Source organism: Podarcis cretensis, assembly GCF_951804945.1.
Source record: "Podarcis cretensis genome assembly, chromosome: 4".
Lineage (NCBI taxonomy): Eukaryota > Metazoa > Chordata > Lepidosauria > Squamata > Lacertidae > Podarcis > Podarcis cretensis.
Window position 1 is genome coordinate 57,999,417 of NC_137173.1, and position 17,822 is coordinate 58,017,238.

Consider the following 17,822-nt stretch of genomic DNA (forward strand, 5'->3'; position numbering starts at 1 on the left):
CTGAATACGGCTTAAGCACTTGCTTCCAGCCAAACATTTCCCACTGAGGCGTGCTGCAGAATGCTGATGCTAACTCAGACATTCTCTGTAGCCTCCTGTGGGTTTTGGCTCTGTAGCATCCTGTGTGAGGAACCTTGCAACGGGTCTACCCTAATACCAGGAGGCAGCAGGAAGCAGGATGGTTGTATTTATTGATTAACAACAGATCAGGAGCTCAGCGCCCAGGCACCAAGAAGACCACAGAGTAGAGAGGTTTAAAGTCATGTGCAAAGCTATCCTCGATGCCTGTTGTTGCAGAACCAGTTCTGATTTGAAGAAGGCTAATAAATTTGCAGAACTGTGTTGGAGAATTAAGGAAAATGCTCCCCCCCCCCTTTTTTTTTTTTTTTTGAAGGAACAAGAGTGGAAATTTGAACCTTCGTTTCCAAGGATAACATATTATAGTATGCTGACCCATTTACTGCTTGCCCAGTACCTCCTGCCAGTCACAATGGGACACTGTGTCCTTGAATGCCCTTTGGCTATTTCCCTCCCTCTCAGAGTTTATTCAAAAGTGTTCTTGGCACTGCTTCTGTTCATCTTTGAACTTTTGTACCATCAGATGCCAAAATGCAATTACATTTATAAAAGGGGTCAGAGAAAGCAGGTGGGTGAACTCCCTAACCAAAGCTAATGTGGGGAATTATTATAGCCAGATGGTAGATTTCATGTCTCAGGTGGCTTGAGGAACACCCTTTTGTTCTTTCACTTGTGGAATGTGATTGGTTTTCCTCTGATTCTATATTTGGAAAACCCCAGTTGCTTTCACAAAATAATAACAGGACTATTAATGTTGATTTATTTCCTTTCGAAAATGCATTTATTGGGTCAGAAATTACTAGATTAATCTTGTTTTAGTGCTCTCACTCATTCCCCTACAAAACCTGCCACAACAATTTCAGTTTTAATGAGATTATTGTGTGGAGATGCTGTGGAGTCAATCATTCCCTGTTTCCAGTGTTCAGGCTGTAACTGCCATTGCTTTATTTATTATTTGCATATTCCATTTTTAAACTGCCCTTCATCAGTTAAGATCCCAGGGCAGTTTACAATATATGGAATTAAAACAGTAACATTTAATTTAACAAAACACTATAATACACACCAAACATGAATTCAAAATAAACAATAAACCAATCATCAATAGACAATATAAATATAACTGACTTGAAACACATCAGTTTCAAGGCCTGGGTGTAAATATGTGTCATTAGATGGGGAACCTTTGTCTTGTAGGTCAGATATGACCTATGACCTGATTCCATCCACCCCACAGGGCTTTCTGAACACTGCAGCCTGGTATGGGTCTTTGGGTGAGTAGAGGGACAGCTCCTAGTAGTGTGGACACCATCAGGAAGTGAAGGCAGCGCTCTTCCTCCACTCATCACCAGGAATGATTGGGTTGCCAATTACCCACAGTCTATATTACATTCTATACTTAGTGTGAACATCCTCTGGCCATGAAGGATCCCTCAGGGGAGAGGTCTTGAGCAAATGACCTTTGTAGTGACAACCTAAAGGTAGCACTGCAGACCTCAATATGTGTAGTACCAGCTGGGTGTTCATGGGTATCCGTTCCTCAAGCTGTCAAGTTACCTGTTACCATCTGCTGCACAATTCCCCAAACCTGAGATAATTCCCCACAGAGACATTATAGCAAGGGTTAGCGCAATCTAAATGAGAAAAAGGTACAGACCAGTTCCAGAGGGATACACCACCAGGTGTAGTCTTACTTAACCCATCCAACCTGTAATTTTATTTGGTCTGTTTCTTTGCTCAGGTTATGATCACTGGAAGGGGCAGGTGTTAAATTCAGATGAACTTCATGAACTATATGAAGGACTGAAACTGAACAACGTAAATCATTACGATTATGTACTTACAGGTAAGCTTCTTAATTTTTGCGAGAGTGTTATCGTGGCCACTAAACCACCTGAAATACGTATGCTGAGGGTAAATGATTCCATAGCTGAGGGTAAATGATTCCATAACTGTTGTTAAGGCAAAGGGGGTCCTAGGTGGCCTTCTCTCAATCTCTTAAACGTGGTTAAGAGATAGCTCAGTGTTTTGTCTGCATTACCTCTCTAGGAGAAGCATTTTTAAAAAGCAACCTCAGCAGGAAGCTTGTAATATAAAGCTTTGCATCCAGCAAAATACCCTCACTCACATTTCTGCAGATTATTATTAATAACATAGTTTCACCTCAATGCATACAGTGCATATGTTTTAAATTTCATTTTCTGTATTCCTTACTGCAGTGAATAGGCTTGTTATAAACTTGCTAGATGAAATTGATTGCCATATTGATTTATATAACTTCCTCAAGAAGGGAGGTGGTTTCAAAGCCAGGGATAACGGGGACATTTAATGATACAGGTCCAGAATTATCGCCCATAAAGGCTACTCTGCCATGAAGGGTATTGCACAGCTGACAGTTTATTTCCCCCTGCTCTGGTTTCCATGGAGTTCTTGGAGGTAAAGGAGATATTTAATAACAAAGTGAATGAGATTGCACTGATGTGGCAATGAATTTTCAGCATAAACAGATTCCATTTGTTTTGAAGACCTTTTTAATTTCTCCCCTGAGGAAAATCTTAATGTGCAAAATGACAGAATAGCTTCACAGAATTGCTTTCTTTTACCAACCACAGCTGGCCAGCTAAAATATTTTTCTACCTGCACTATTGCTTATTTTTATTTTATTTCTTATCCTGCTTCTATCTGGGCTCAGGGTTGCTTTTTTCAAAGTATAGTTTGAAATAATTGAGGTAATTTCGAGACTGAAAAGTCTATATCATTTAAAGTTGATTTTTAAGGTATTACTCGTGTCCATATTCAGAGCTTTTCAGGAAAGCATAAGTTGTGAGAAACTATATTTTCAGGGAGTTGTGTGTAAGTGGGAAAAAGAAGCTTTGATGAAAGAGAGTATGGCACCAGTGAAACAAATAACATTTCAGACATTCATTGACTAATACATTGTGCTTGCTGGATAGAAAGGTTAAAACTCTAATTTTAATCTTTATTTTTGCTCATTGTCTTGGCCCTGTTTATTGTTTGGGAAGAGAGAACAATAAAAATTTCCTGAAAATATTAGCCCAGGATGCAGCACCCTACACAGACACATTCCAATGAACCCAATTTGGATTGCTAGTCTAATATCTAAGAGCGATACAATTTATTTATTTATTTATTTATTTATTTATTTATTTATTTATCTATCTCTTTAGATTGATGTAATGGGATGATGAGCTGCTTGTGCGTAAAGCTTAGTCCCTCAGAGTTTGGCCTGGTTATCAAAGCTCTGTCTATAGCGGAGCCCCTTAAACATGACTCCCTCAATCGCTGGCAGAATCCGACAGTGGGCGTTTGCGGAAACGCTTCCAGCATAGAAGCTCCTTAACGGAAACGCGTCTTCAGGATTCTCGGCGCGACAGTTTCCGGCGAGGGGTGGGTGTCCCTATAGGGGGTCCTGAAACTTCCCCACTGTTTTCGCTGGAAGTCTCTCTGAGCCATCCCTCCGATTCACTTTCCCTTGGAGCTCCTTCTCTCCCCCTGCTGGTTCCCTCCTCTGCTGCCGAGTCTCTCCTAACCTCCGTGAGCCCTTCCACCGCCTGCCCTTCCGATGGCAGTTCCCTGACAATTGACAAATATATAAACTATTTAATCATAGAATCTCTAAGCAGCATGCATAAAGCAGCTGTAAACAATATACAAATAATCAAAATTTAAATGCAGTTATCTGCAACTTTGTTTACATGTTCAGGCAAGCTTGCTAAATAATTTTTTTTAGCAGTTTCTACTGCATGTGGCGACTTTGGTCTCTACTTTCAGTATCACACATTGTGACCAAAGAACTAAAGTCACTGTTATAAGAGATATGGCGTTGCTGCTGTTTTTGTGCTCTTTGCTTTATAATGCCTATTAAAACAGTGGCATGTGATGTTATCACACGGGCCTTCTCCTTGCCACCGTCCCACATCATTGGCTGGTAGGGGATGAGAATGGGGAGTTTCATCGTGTGGTGACATAATGCATTTTTTGGGGTATTATATGTTGTTGGAAAACACACAGAGCAGCAGCTGCTCCTTGTCCCTCACAATACATTTTGTCTCAGGTTTCCCTAGTGTCTCTTGTTATGTCTTGTTTAGACCTAAGACTAAGGTGACTGCCACACCATACATTTACACCACTTTTAACAGGCATAGCTCCCCGCAAAGAATTTTGGGAGCTCTGGTATGTTAAAGGTGATGACCTCACAGAGCTACCATTCCCAGCACCCTCAACAAACTACAATTTTCAGGATTCTCCATGAAGTGGTGTGAGAGTGCTTTATATGTATGGCATGGATATAACTTAGGCCATATTGCTAAACTCTCTGAGGAATGATGACCAGACGTGTAAATTATTCACTAAAGTAATCTCTCTAAAATAATGAATAACTCTTGAGTAAAATGTATAAGGGTCACTCCTATATAGGCAGGGCAAAGTTTGCTCTGAATTTCATCTGAATTACCTGCTAGAACTCAACAGTGTTGAAGAGCAGAGGTGGGGGCTGGGGAGTTCTTGCTTCATTTGGTTTTGCAGAATAGCAAACCATCTATTCTGTTCACGGCCATCTTATACCGTAACTTTATGTATTCATTCAGGGTTTCTGAGATGCCATTCACTTTGCCTCACAACAAGCCCCTTATGGGTGGGTGCTTGATCTGAGTGGCTGCAGCTTGCAGATTGGAGAACTTGGCCAAAACTAACAAAATATATTTCAATAGGAAAAATGTAAGGTTCTGACTGGAATGTGTGCAGAGGAGGATGACCGAGATAATAAAAGGTCTGGAAGCTAAGCCATATGAGGGACAGTTGAGGGAGTTGGACATGTTTAGCCTGGAGCAGAGAAGACTGAGAGGAGATATGATAGCCATCTTCAAATATCTGAAGAGCTGTCACATGGAAGATGGAGGAAGCTTGTTTTCTGCTGCCCCAGAGGGTAGAACTCAAACCAATGGATTCATATTACAAGAAAGGAGATTCCAACTAAGCATTAGGAGGAACTTTCTGGCAGTAAAAGCTGTTCCACTGTGGAACAGACTATTGTGAAAGGTGGTGCACTCTCTTTCCTTGGAGGTTTTGAGCAGAGCTTGAACAGTCATCTGTCAGGGATTATTTTAGCTGTGATTCCTGCATTGCAGGGGGCTGGACTAGATGATCCTTGGGGTCCATTCCAATTCTATATTATGTGATTACTTACTCCAGGTCACGCTGGTTTATGGAGGGGTTGTGGGGGGAGAAGTTGGGAGGGTTCCATTTGACGTGTGTTTGCAAAAGTAGGGGCTCTACCCTTGATAAAGAATACATTTATAACATTTACCATCCTCAGTCCTCTGCGTTTGAACTGGCAAAGCTGAAAAACTAAATGAAGATCAAAACGTGACCTGTGGCACTTCAATTTGTGGTGATTGAGTCATACATGGAGGAAAGTAAAAACCACTACAGCCAATCTGCATCCTGGACAGAAAATTTGGTTGTCTTTCCTCAAGGGAAGAGAATGATTTTGTTAGCAGAAAAACTGCTTGGAAGCTTATAGTGGTTTCTGTGTTTGTGTTTGCTTTGATCTCTTAGACCTATGAAAAAAGATTGGCTTAAGAGTCCTTCCACATGTCCAGGCAGATAAACTCTAATATAGCAAACTCACCCCAATTTATAGAAGTGACAACTACAGGCCAGTTCATAGAGCTGCTGCCACTGAACAGAAATTGAGTGTGGAAAATACTTTCCCAACATAATCTTAATTTCCCCTCTTATCCTTTCAAAGGCTACACAAGAGACAAATCATTCCTTGCAATGGTGGTTGATATTGTTCAAGAGCTAAAACAACAAAACTCCAATTTGGTATATGGTAAGTTTCTAATATACAAATTCTTCACTTTACATTATGTAGTTAGGGAGATCTCACAGACATAAGATATTGGTGGCCCTCCTGAACATAACTCTAAAGGCTCAGGGAAGGCAAAAGTGGTTATGGCATTGATAGTATATAAAAAATAAGTCATGATATTTATTGTGAGTAAAGTAGTTTCGATGTCACCAGCTGGGACACCAGAGAAATCTCTTAGAAGTGCTGTAGTGACAATAAAAGGGCATTAGCAAGTTCACAGCTCATGGGTGTTTTGTCTGGCAAGAAGAGACTGATCTCCTCTGATGTTGCAGTGGAACTTGCTGCCTTGACTTAGCTGCTCTGATTTCAAAGAGGCAACTGAGTGCTGGAGCATTCGCTAGAGAGAATTCAGATTCAAAGGTCACTGAATAACTTTCGTTACATTAGCTGTTTAAGTCTTGCCTGATATCCTGGAGCTATGAGACAAGACCTTGCTTGCTGGAATCAATATAGGTTAAAATCGCTTTCAAACAGTTCTAAGAGGGCCTGTTCAAGTTGCTGCTGTCTGACCATTTGGTCACTCTAGGTATGAGAAGTGTTCCCTTCAAATTACTGGACAGATTCACAGCCTATAATCCTTCTATCCTTTTATGGATCCTGTACAAACAAAGTTTTGTTTGTGTGTGTATTTTTTTTTTAGCAAAGATCAATTTCCTAGCATAGGATAATAACAATATATTGTAACTACCATAGAGGTTTTCAATGAGCCTGGCATGGTTATGATCTCTTGGCTCTTCATACTTAAAAGTGTTCTTATACGGTGGCATTATTGCATCTGCATTAACAATTTTAATTTTCTCTTTCAGTATGCGATCCTGTGATGGGTGACAAGTGGAGTGGGGAAGGCTATATGGTTGGTAATCATCTCACTCTTGGCCCATCTTAATGAATAACGTTATACCAAAACAAACCCTATTTCTTCAGGACATAGATACAGACTAGACCAATATATCAGGGAACGAAAACTCTGTCTGCATGTGTGGAATGTGTGGTGTGCTGGCTGCTTGAAGTGCAACTGCATGGTGGCTACTCTGTATGGAAAGCCATTTACGGAAAGTACGGTAGCTTGTCTTAAAAAAATAGGTGATTTCCCCCTCCCCCTACGCCACAGCAGCCTTTCTTTCTGCTGCAGCAGAATAGCAGAATTTGCTGGAACTGTGTGTAGAATTTTGTTACTATTGACCAGGCATAGGCAAACTCAGCCCTCCATGTGTTTTGGGACTACAACTCCCATCATCCCTGACCACTGGTCCTGTTAGCTAGGGATGATGGGAGCTGTAGTTCCAAAACATCTGGAGGGCTGAGTTTGCCTGTGCCTGGTATTGACACTCGTGCAAATGTTGACAATCACACACACACACACACACACATATATATACACACACATTGGGGCATTCACAGTATTCCTCTAGGGATTGTCGATATTTATATGTAGATGCCAGCATGTAGCAAATTTTGAGCAGTCCCTCATATGAAATTTCCAAGTGCAGTAATAGTTGTGAATCTCTTCCTGCCAGTGTGCTTATCAATTTCTGGATTGAGCTGAGAAGAAGAGCTGCTCATTCATGGATTTGTTTTTGGAGGATTTGAACTTTGTTAGAATAAACTGTGAATAATGAAGAATCTGCTTAAGCTTTCCAAAGCAAATATCATTTTTCTTATTCTTTACAGTATGTTCCAAAAGATCTTCTTCCAGTTTATAAGGAGAAGGTTGTGCCTGTAGCAGATATAATAACACCTAATCAGTTTGAGGCTGAGTAAGTATTGTTTTTCCTCATATATTTTTTAAGAAGTAGAGATAAATAGTTTTCATTATTATTATTATCCTGATTAAAATGATAAGTTACATTTTGTAATTAATTAAAATGAATATTAAATGCATTCTTGACATTTCTTGCCATATATAAAATCACGTGCTTACAAATCTAAATTTTGGTAAGTTTGCTAAATTAGTTTGGCTGGGATTGTTTAAACAACATGGGGTACATATGCTGTTTGAGTCTATCATTTTACAGGGTCTGTTAGCTGAGAGGATTAGAAGATGCCAAGGGTTGATGAGCAACATAGATTAACTTCTTGTATTTGCTAGTGTGAAGGCAAACTTATACATTTATCACACTGAATAACACCTTAGTAAGACAACATTCAGAGCCTTTTGATTAGAAGGCCTTGGCCAAAGATAGTAAGAAGACTTTTAGAAATGTGTTATAAATTTGAATTATTAATTTATGATACCTTCTTGTCTTGAACTCTCCTTCAAGTACCACTGTGTCAGAAAAAGCAGCTAAAATACCTGAAATAAATTAAATGAAATATGATAGCAGTGCAAAAGGGAACTCTATGCAAACAACTTTTCTCTATCTGTTGAACCAAGGCAGCCCATAAATTCACAGAACTGTATAAAACATGACACAGAAATAGATTAAAGAATGAGAAATAGGTTAAAGAATGTGCCTCAAACACCAGCTGTGAAGAAAGAGGCCAGAATTATACCTAGGGTTTTATAGTAGCTCAGAAGGTTGTTAGAACCTTCCTTAAAAGTTCCCTACTTGCTAGACTCTTGAGCTTCCGTAATACTATGTCAGAGACAAAGGATACAACATAGGGGCTTGTTATGCCATGTCTCTTGTTTTTGAGGACCAGTTTGATGGGAAGCTGTTTGAATCTTTGTGCAATGTGGCGTTTATTAGTTTTATCTCATTTAAAGTTGGAGGATGATATTCCCCAGTAAAGTGCACTATAGATTTTATTGCTAAAATCTTAATTAGCAAAAGATGTTTATTTTAAAAGGACACTGGACTGTTATTTCCTGCTTTGTAGGTTACTTACCGGGAGGAAGATACACACCGAAAAAGAGGCTATAGAGGTAGGTGTTCTTGAACTCTTAGATATCTAAGTGCCCCAGTGAAAACATTTTAATGCCTCCATGTAATCGCTTGTGGGTCGAATATGGTGCTGTTGGTAGACTTGTACAAATCACAAAGAGATGTCAAGTGTATGGAGTGCCTCTATGTGGCAGTTGTTGCAGCCCTTACCATTGTTGTGTGATTGTGACTGCTAGAGAAAGGGTTGTTGTGACTGCTTGTAGACATTTGTACACTTAGTGCAGTTGGTCTGCTTCCATGCATTTACCACAGGTTAGTAGCACGTAAGAACTTTAAAAACAAAAGTGGGCAACTTTTTTGTATTCAGGGGTAATTAGTGGGGTGGCTGCATGACAAGTGTAGGTGGGACCGGAGCCAAAAGTGGGCAAGACCACCTCTTTTCTCTGCCCCCATTCACAAACCATGTTAAGCAAAGCCATGACTTAGTGCAAGAAAGCAAATTTGTGTACTCCTGGAGAGCAGATTGGAGCTGCTTTGCTCCTTCCTGGTCATGATGATGATGCACTTTGCTGAGCTAAGCTGTGGTTTGGCTTAGCATGTTGCCTGAATCCAGGCTTGTAGTTTAGCTCTCTCCAAACAAACCACAAGTGGGTAACCAAATTTTGGCCTATGGCTTGCAACTTGTGGTTTGTCCAGGAGAAATAAGTCACAAGTCCAAGTTCAGATGACACATTAAGCCAGACTATGGTTTAGCTCAGCAAAAGGCAGTTGCAAAATGACCGAGAAAGAAGCAAACTATGGCACACATCAACTAGGACTCAACCATAATTAAAGTATTTAGGATTAACTATATCGTTGTAAAAATGTTAATGATTCAGTGCTTTATTCTGCACATAGAGCAACTTTTTTTTGGTTTTGAAAAAATCACAGAGAAATGAACTCAACACTGGAGAAAACAACACTTGCAATTCAAAATTGACTTTCAGCATTGCTTTACTTTGCAGTACTGCCCCCTGGTGCTTATATGTTGGTGCTGTGAAAACAATAGTAGGAAATGAGAATAAGCATATTCCACTTTACCTAGGGCTGCCATACGTCCATAATTTCCTGGGCATATCTGGGATTTGCCCGTTGAAAATGGCGTTCAGACTGAATTCCTAAATTGTCTGGGTTTCCACTTTTTGAAATATGGCAATCCTGACTTTACCATAAGGTTGATTAAGACACTTCCCTAAGAAGATCTTTTAGTGCAATTATGCCTTTGTTCAAGTCTCCTGATTCCACATCTTAGCTCCTGGCACTACATTATTTCCAAAACAAATTCATGGCAACCCACAAAGAAGCCCCCTTTAATTTAACCATCAGCCACAAGAAAAATAATAAGCTGAACAGCTTCTATTGCCTGCAAACCAGTGTCTCATTCGGCATTCAATAAGTGGTATGGAAGTAGCTCTGAGTTCCTGCTCTTGGTATTTCCCCCCCTATTGTTAATAAGAGAAGAGAAGATAGTTTTGTCAGTGGGATGCATGGTGAGCTGTTCCTTTAGGCTTTGATTCATGATGACAGAAGAAAGAGCCAGGCTGGCATCCAGGCCGGGCAGATTCAGTTAAGCGGCACAGAAAACTGTGATGCTAAACTAAAGTGGCAATTGTGGAGTATCTCTGCACATTTAAAAAGTGTGCCGTATAAAAAGATAAATTGGAATAATTGTGTTTTGAGATAGAGCTATTGTTAGAGTGTAGTAACTGTTACTGCTGTGATAATTATGTGTTAGATCAAGGGTTTCTAAACAGTGGTCTGCAATAAACACACAAGACGTAACTGTACTTTTGAATAAATAAGGTATACTATTCATTGTATCAAATGTAGATTTCAACAGAAGTAGCTCATAAAGTTCAACGGAAAAAGCAGAATATTAGCCTTGTTTCGCCATCCTGGGCCTCAGGACTGTGAAACAAGGCAAATATTCCAGAAATCCTTGTCTTAGACTCTGTGAAAGGATTCTGTGTAACTGTAACAACCTTTCATGTGGGTTGTTGAACTTCAAGAACAGACAGGTGGAATAGACACTTACAGTATACACATATGAACCTTATGCATGAACTGATTACAGAATGAACTGATCCACTGGGTCTTCTGCTTTTTCCGTTGAACTTTATGAGCTACTTCTGTTGAAATCTACATTTGATACAATGAATAGTATACCTCATTTATTCAAATGTACAGCCAGTTACGTCTTGTGTGTTTATTGACTATGTTTCACATAACCATAGGTTTGTTGTTGTTTTGCAAACTGGGACTCAACCATACTTAAAGCCACAGTGTTTAGTCTGCAGCATATGTGTGGATTTGTGGTTGAAGAAGGCAGGTGGTACATCCCACACAGTAAATATTCATATTGATTTTTAATTGTATTTTTATTGATGCTTTTATTTCTTGTATTGTATTGCAATTTGAAGTCTATGGAATTCACATAACATGCAGTATATAAGAAATAAAAAAAGCAATAGAGATGTAATCAAAAATCATACAGCATCTGTAGCACAGCACATTGCAACTGCTACAAGAAGCAGAAAAAACAACAACCCATAAGTGATCCTCCAAAACCCTTGGCAATTTTCCAGTGGTCTGTGGAGGGGGGAAATGTTTGGGAACAACTGTGCTAATAGTTATGGTCATGAATGTGTTTTCATGACACAGTTCTGTACCAATATAGCTATGGAAGTCCTATAGATATAATTTACCACTGGATTGTAGTCTTAAATTTTTGGTAAACACACCCTGTCTTTAAATGGGATAATTGGGTACTGAAGCGTAGATATTCCAGCAATCTACTGAATGCTATTGATTCCTGTAAGTAAAGTCCTCTGATGTTAAGTTTCGCTAATTAGGTTCTGTCTAGACAAATATCCTGATGCCAAGAATAAACAGGCCCCTGATCTTTGCAGTTTTTCTCCCAGCAAAGCCAATTGAATGTCAGCCCACAGATTACACTTTTCCCTGCTTCAGAAAGCATCTCTCGACTATTACGGCTATTTTTATCCTTATTCTCCTTTTTTTTATGCTTCTGGAGTCACCAGGGAATACCCCTCCTGTCTTTCATTGCTAATTATAATGCTTTGTTTGCCATTTTCAGTCTCATTAATGGAAGCAAGCCCAAGTTAAGTAGTCTCTGGACTGCCTGACAAGTTAATAAGATGCTAACTTTAGGTCTATAGATTTTCTAGTCACATTCCAAAATCTTTACAGAAGAATTTTCTATCAGTCTGTCTGCTTGCTCAATCCCATTCTGAAAGGGAAAAAATATCTCTTTAAACATAATAAAGTTTCAGCCAGGCATAAAACAATGTGGTTACAATGCCATCCCATTAAAACACAATCCCATCTCAATTATACTGCAACACTCAAGTTAACACAGGTTTTTTTTAAATTATCTGAACACTTGTTTTGGAATGAAGAGCTGGCTGAATCAGGCATTAAAAATATTCTCATAAAGTGAGCCCCAGCTACCCTCGGGGGCACATTGGCATGCAGTACATCATGTACAACATTGGCCTTTGTTTCCATGACCTCAAAGTTATGAGCTGAGAACCACCTATGCAGTAAATCAAAGCCAAGTTTAGACTAGTTTAATTACAGTGGCTTCCCCACAATAACCCTGGGAATTCTAGTTTTGTGAAGGTTCTGATAAATATTTTGTTTAGTCCCATCTTAGCACAGTAAATATGGCTCTGGGAGGCAGGAGAGCACACCTGATACATGCAGTATACCCACATGTAGTCACTGTGCAACAGCCCCGTGTCTCTTGGCATAAACAGGATACTAAGCCCAGGCCTTCTTGTTTTCCATGCAGATATCCTACTTTGTTATCCTAGAGAAAGAAAACTGCTTTCCTTTTCTTTTTGTTAGAAACAAAAATGGACTGTGTGAAGAAGAGTTATTTCCAAGGCAGCAATCTTATACCAACTTAATTGGGAATAAGACTTGTTGAAAGCAAGGGGACTTGCTTCTAAGCCAGGGGTAGTCAACCTTTTTATACTTACTGCCCACTAATGCATCTTTCTTGATGGTAAAATTTCTTTACTGCTCTCCAGTGCTCGATGGAAGGAGGATTCAGCTTGTGCTGTAGAACCCCCTACCACCCACCTAGAATCCTGAAATGCCCACTAGTGGGCATTAGGGACCAGGTTGACAGCCCCTGTTCTAAGCAGACATGTATAGAATTGCACTGTAAGAGCCCAAATTGTCAAAAGCAGCATTACTGGAGCAGCTTGGCTTTTCGTGAGGTGGAGGGTATTAAAAATAGTGGCTCTCACTAATACAAACTTTTTAAATGTTAAATATAACATACTTGTAAGTTTGTATTTTACATTAGTGCCTGCCTTTTAGAGAAATGCTGGGACTTTTAACTATTTGTCATTATTCTTCAATGAGAATTAACTGTTTAATATTTTGGTCCATGGAAAGGTAATGGATATGCTCCACAATATGGGACCCGAGACTGTTGTAATCACCAGCTCAGACCTCCAGGCACCTTCAGGAGATGATTACCTGATAGCATTAGGAAGCCACAGGAAAAGTAAGTTGATTTATTTGTTTAAGTGAGAAAGCCCTGCTTTGTCATATGCATACACATTAAAAATACACACCACAATAAAGGAGAACATTTATTGAAAATTAAGTTTCATATATAAATGCAGATACATGTAAAAATAAATCAAAGTTACCTTTCTTTCGAGATATTACTAATACATTTTGCAGGCACTTGTTATTGCTGTTGTTGTTGGCATCAGCATCCATCCATCTCGAGAGACAATGGGGTGTGCCTCCGGGGGTGAAGTCAGCTCACTGCATTAACAGCACTGAAGTGAGCTCCCCGGGGTGCAAGCCTTGGCAGTGTGTAAGGAGTACATGGGCTGCTCGGATGACAAGACCCCGCTCTTGCCTAGCTGGTGTGGTCCAAAGGAAAGGACCACAATTGGCCTTGTCTGCTCAATTTGCCAGAGCCTGCCTTCACATGTAGGGGAAGTCACTTGTAGACACTTGTATTTGGCGCATGGTTGCTATGTTGCCCACCTATGAGTTAACCTCAGATTCCTCTTTGATTACATTAAACTGGGAAGAATATAAATATGAGTCTTCCTTAACAGCTTCACAAGATGGGACCACAGTGACACAGAGGATCCGAATGGAGTCTCCTAAAGTAGATGCTGTCTTCGTTGGTACGGGAGACCTGTTTGCTGCCATGCTCTTGGCCTGGACCCACAAGCATCCGGACAATCTAAAAGTATGGACAGACACTTTCCCCAGTTTTCCTTCCTGCCTCAATGACAGAATAAATATTCTCATTTCTTTACTTTAAATTCTTAGTATGTAAATTTGTAAATGAAGATGACAGGATAAGGAAACGAGGCCATATAAAGCAATAGAGGATGAATGCCCTTGTTCAGATGTAACGGCAAACCATAGGTTAGTGGTATGAGAATGAGCATGTGATAGTGTTGGGTTCATGCACTTCCAGTGTCAAATTATACACCTATCTACTGCATCAGTGCTGGTTATGCTGCTGGGTGCTAGTTCCTGGGTGGAGTAAGAGCTATGGAAACCTGCAAGATCAGCTTGAACAGAGGCAATGAAGTGTCAAAATAAAACAAAAAGGTGAATACAAGTTAAAATACTCTCCACATAGAAGGTTTTTGGGCAGTAGGGTTGGAAAATACTGGTGCTTGACACATTGGAAGTTTGCTACAAGTCAGAATAGACAATACTGAGGTGGGAGTGGTTGTAGATGAACTGATAGGTTGATCTGGTATAAGGCAACAGAATCATATGTTTGCACATACCATGAGCAACTATAGCTTTCTGATGTATTGTATCAAAATTTCTGAAAAAGTAAGAGAATACCATGTTAAAATATTTTATGTATTAAATGCTGACGCCCAGAATATCTGTATTGTGTTATATACCACTCTGTCTTCAAGCTTTCATTTTGGGGAATAATAGAATATAACATGCCAAAGGCTTTGTTTGGCAATAAAGCCTGCTACCTACAACTTGGGACGCGGGTGGCACTGTGGGTTAAACCACAGAGCCTAGGACTTGCTGATCAGAAGGTCGGTGGTTCAAATCCCCGCGATGGGGTAAGCTCCCGTTGCTCGGTCCCTGCTCCTGCCAACCTAGCAGTTCAAAAGCACGTTAAAATGCAAGTAGATAAATAGGTACCGCTCCAGCGGGAAGGTAAACGGCGTTTCCATGTGCTGCTCTGGTTCGCCAGAAGCGGCTTAGTCATGCTGGCCACATAACCTGGAAGCTGTTCCCTCGGCCAATAAAGAGAGATGAGCGCCGCAACCCCGGAGTCGGTCACGACTGGACCTAATGGTCAGGGGTCCCTTTACCTTTACTTACCTACAACTCGGTTTCTCCTGCGTATTCCTAGTGAAATTGCATTTAAATTTAATGTTTCTCCCCATGGGCACATGTTTCGAAGAGAACAGCTCCAACAAATTGTCTTCAGTGTCAGTAAAGCAGTAGTGCTACTGGCCTGAGTCAATAAAGTGCCAATGAAACTGAAATATTTTCCTTCCAATTGCAGGTGGCATGTGAAAAGACAGTGTCAGCCATGCAGCATGTTTTGCAGAGAACCATAACGTGTGCAAAAGGTAACCTATTTACACCATGCTTCCGAATTCATTCATTTACCATTACTGGAAAATACATATTAGGGAAGGGGCATAGCGAAGTAGTACAGCCCGTATACAATTCAGTTGAGTTTGGTATGAACATGATTTTAAATTGACCATCTATTACTCCTTTAATTTCATGCAGTGGCTCTATGCTTACAAATTAAGGGGCAGATAAGGAGCAATACTTACAAATTCCACTCTGTAAATCTCCCAGGTGAGAGCTGGGAGGGTCCACCCCCTTTTCTGTGAGATAAGGGTTAAGATCTACCCATGACAGAGAGCTCTGTATTTTATTTTCTCTCTTTTCCCTTCTATTTTGTTTTTGTTTCTCTTTTTCTTTCTTTTTCCTTTTCCCTTTCTTTATTTTTATTTAGATTAGTTTGGTGGTGTTTATTGCATTGTACGTTGCAAAGTTTCAATAATATATATAAAAACAAATTCCACTCTGTAAAACAATGCTACATAGATCATGCACATCAATTAATATTTTGAATTGTGCTCTATTATAATCAGCTTTAATGCAGTCAAAGAAGTGGCAATTTGTGTTGGATGTAATTGTGTATGACCAAGAGGAAGGGCCTTATTTACCCTTCGGGGTTGGGAAAACTATTCTGAGGGCAGGCGGGCATGAAAGATGCTAATAAAATTATGCGTGGTTTAGAGCAGCTGTGGCCAACATAATACCATCTAGATAGTTTTGACTACAACTCCAATCACCCCAAGCCAGCATCACCAAGAGTCAAGGATCATGGGGGGTTGTATGTCTGGAAGGCACCACATGGCTTGTTGTTGTTTAGTCGTTTAGTCGTGTCCAACTCTTCGTGACCCCATGGACCAGAGCACGCCAGGCACTCCTGTCTTCCACTGCCTCCCGCAGTTTGGTCAGACTCATGTTTGTAGCTTTGAGAACACTGTCCAACCATCTCGTCCTCTGTCGTCCCCTTCTCCTTGTGCCCTCCATCTTTCCCAACATCAGGGTCTTTTCCAGGGAGTCTTCTCTTCTCATGAGGTGGCCAAAGTATTGGAGCCTCAGCTTCACGATCTGTCCTTCCAGTGAGCACTCAGGGCTGATTTCCTTAAGAATGGATACGTTTGATCTTCTTGCAGTCCATGGGACTCTCAAGAGTCTCCTCCAGCATCATAATTCAAAAGCATCAATTCTTCAGCAATCAGCCTTCTTGATGGTCCAGCTCTCACTTCCATACATCACTACTGGGAAAACCATGGCTTTAACTATACGGACCTTTGTTGGCAAGGTGATGTCTCTGCTTTTTAAGACGCTGTCTAGGTTTGCCATCGCCTTTCTCCCAAGGAGCAGGCGTCTTTTAATTTCGTGACTGCTGTCACCATCTGCAGTGATCATGGAGCCCAAGGAAGTAAAATCTCTCACTGCCTCCATTTCTTCCCCTTCTATTTGCCAGGAGGTGATGAGCCCAGTGGCCATGATCTTCGTTTTTTTGATGTTGAGCTTCAGACCATATTTTGCGCTCTCCTCTTTCACCCTCATTAAAAGGTTCTTTAATTCCTCCTCAGTTTCTGCCATCAAGTCATCTACATAGCTGAGGTTGTTGATATTTCTTCCGGCAATCTTAATTCCGTCTTGGGATTCATCCAGCCCAGCCTTTCGCATGATGAACTCTGCATATAAGTTAAATAAGCAGGGAGACAATATGCAGCCTTGCTGTACTCCTTTCCCAATTTTGAACCAATCAGTTGTTCCATATCCAGTTCTAAATGTAGCTTCTTGTCCCACATAGAGATTTCTCAGGAGACAGATGAGGTGATCAGGCACTCCCATTTCTTTAAGAACTTGCCATAGTTTGCTGTGGTCGACACAGTCAAAGGCTTTTGCATAGTCAATGAAGCAGAAGTAGATGTCTTTCTGGAACTCTCTAGCTTTCTCCATAATCCAGCGCATGTTTGCAATTTGGTCTCTGGTTCCTCTGCCCCTTCGAAATCCAGCTTGCACTTCTGGGAGTTCTTGGTCCACATACTGCTTAAGCCTGCCTTGTAGAATTTTAAGCATAACCTTGCTAGCGTGTGAAATGAGTGCAATTGTGCGGTAGTTGGAGCATTCTTTGGCACTGCCCTTCTTTGGGATTGGGATGTAGACTGATCTTCTCCAATCCTCTGGCCACTGCTGAGTTTTCCAAATTTGCTGGCATATTGAGTGTAGCACCTTAACAGCATCATCTTTTAAAATTTTAAATAGTTCAGCTGGAATATCATCGCTTCCACTGGCCTTGTTATTTGCAGTGCTTTCTAAGGCCCATTTGACTTCACTCTCCAGGATGTCTGGCTCAAGGTCAGCAACCACACTACCTGGGGTGTACGAGCCATCCA

General features: G+C 40.5%; 1 protein-coding gene across 1 annotated transcript in view; it reads left to right on the forward strand.

Moving 5' to 3' along the window:
• PDXK (pyridoxal kinase) overlaps window positions 1-17,822 on the forward strand; it is a 51,571-nt gene that overhangs the window by 23,417 nt on the left and 10,332 nt on the right. Inside the window, exons 3-10 of the mRNA XM_079974675.1 lie at window positions 1,820-1,924; window positions 5,849-5,932; window positions 6,778-6,824; window positions 7,643-7,728; window positions 8,792-8,837; window positions 13,264-13,375; window positions 13,947-14,083; window positions 15,389-15,455. Of these exons, the coding sequence (XP_079830801.1) occupies window positions 1,820-1,924; window positions 5,849-5,932; window positions 6,778-6,824; window positions 7,643-7,728; window positions 8,792-8,837; window positions 13,264-13,375; window positions 13,947-14,083; window positions 15,389-15,455 (684 nt within the window). The remainder of the gene's footprint in view (window positions 1-1,819; window positions 1,925-5,848; window positions 5,933-6,777; window positions 6,825-7,642; window positions 7,729-8,791; window positions 8,838-13,263; window positions 13,376-13,946; window positions 14,084-15,388; window positions 15,456-17,822) is intronic.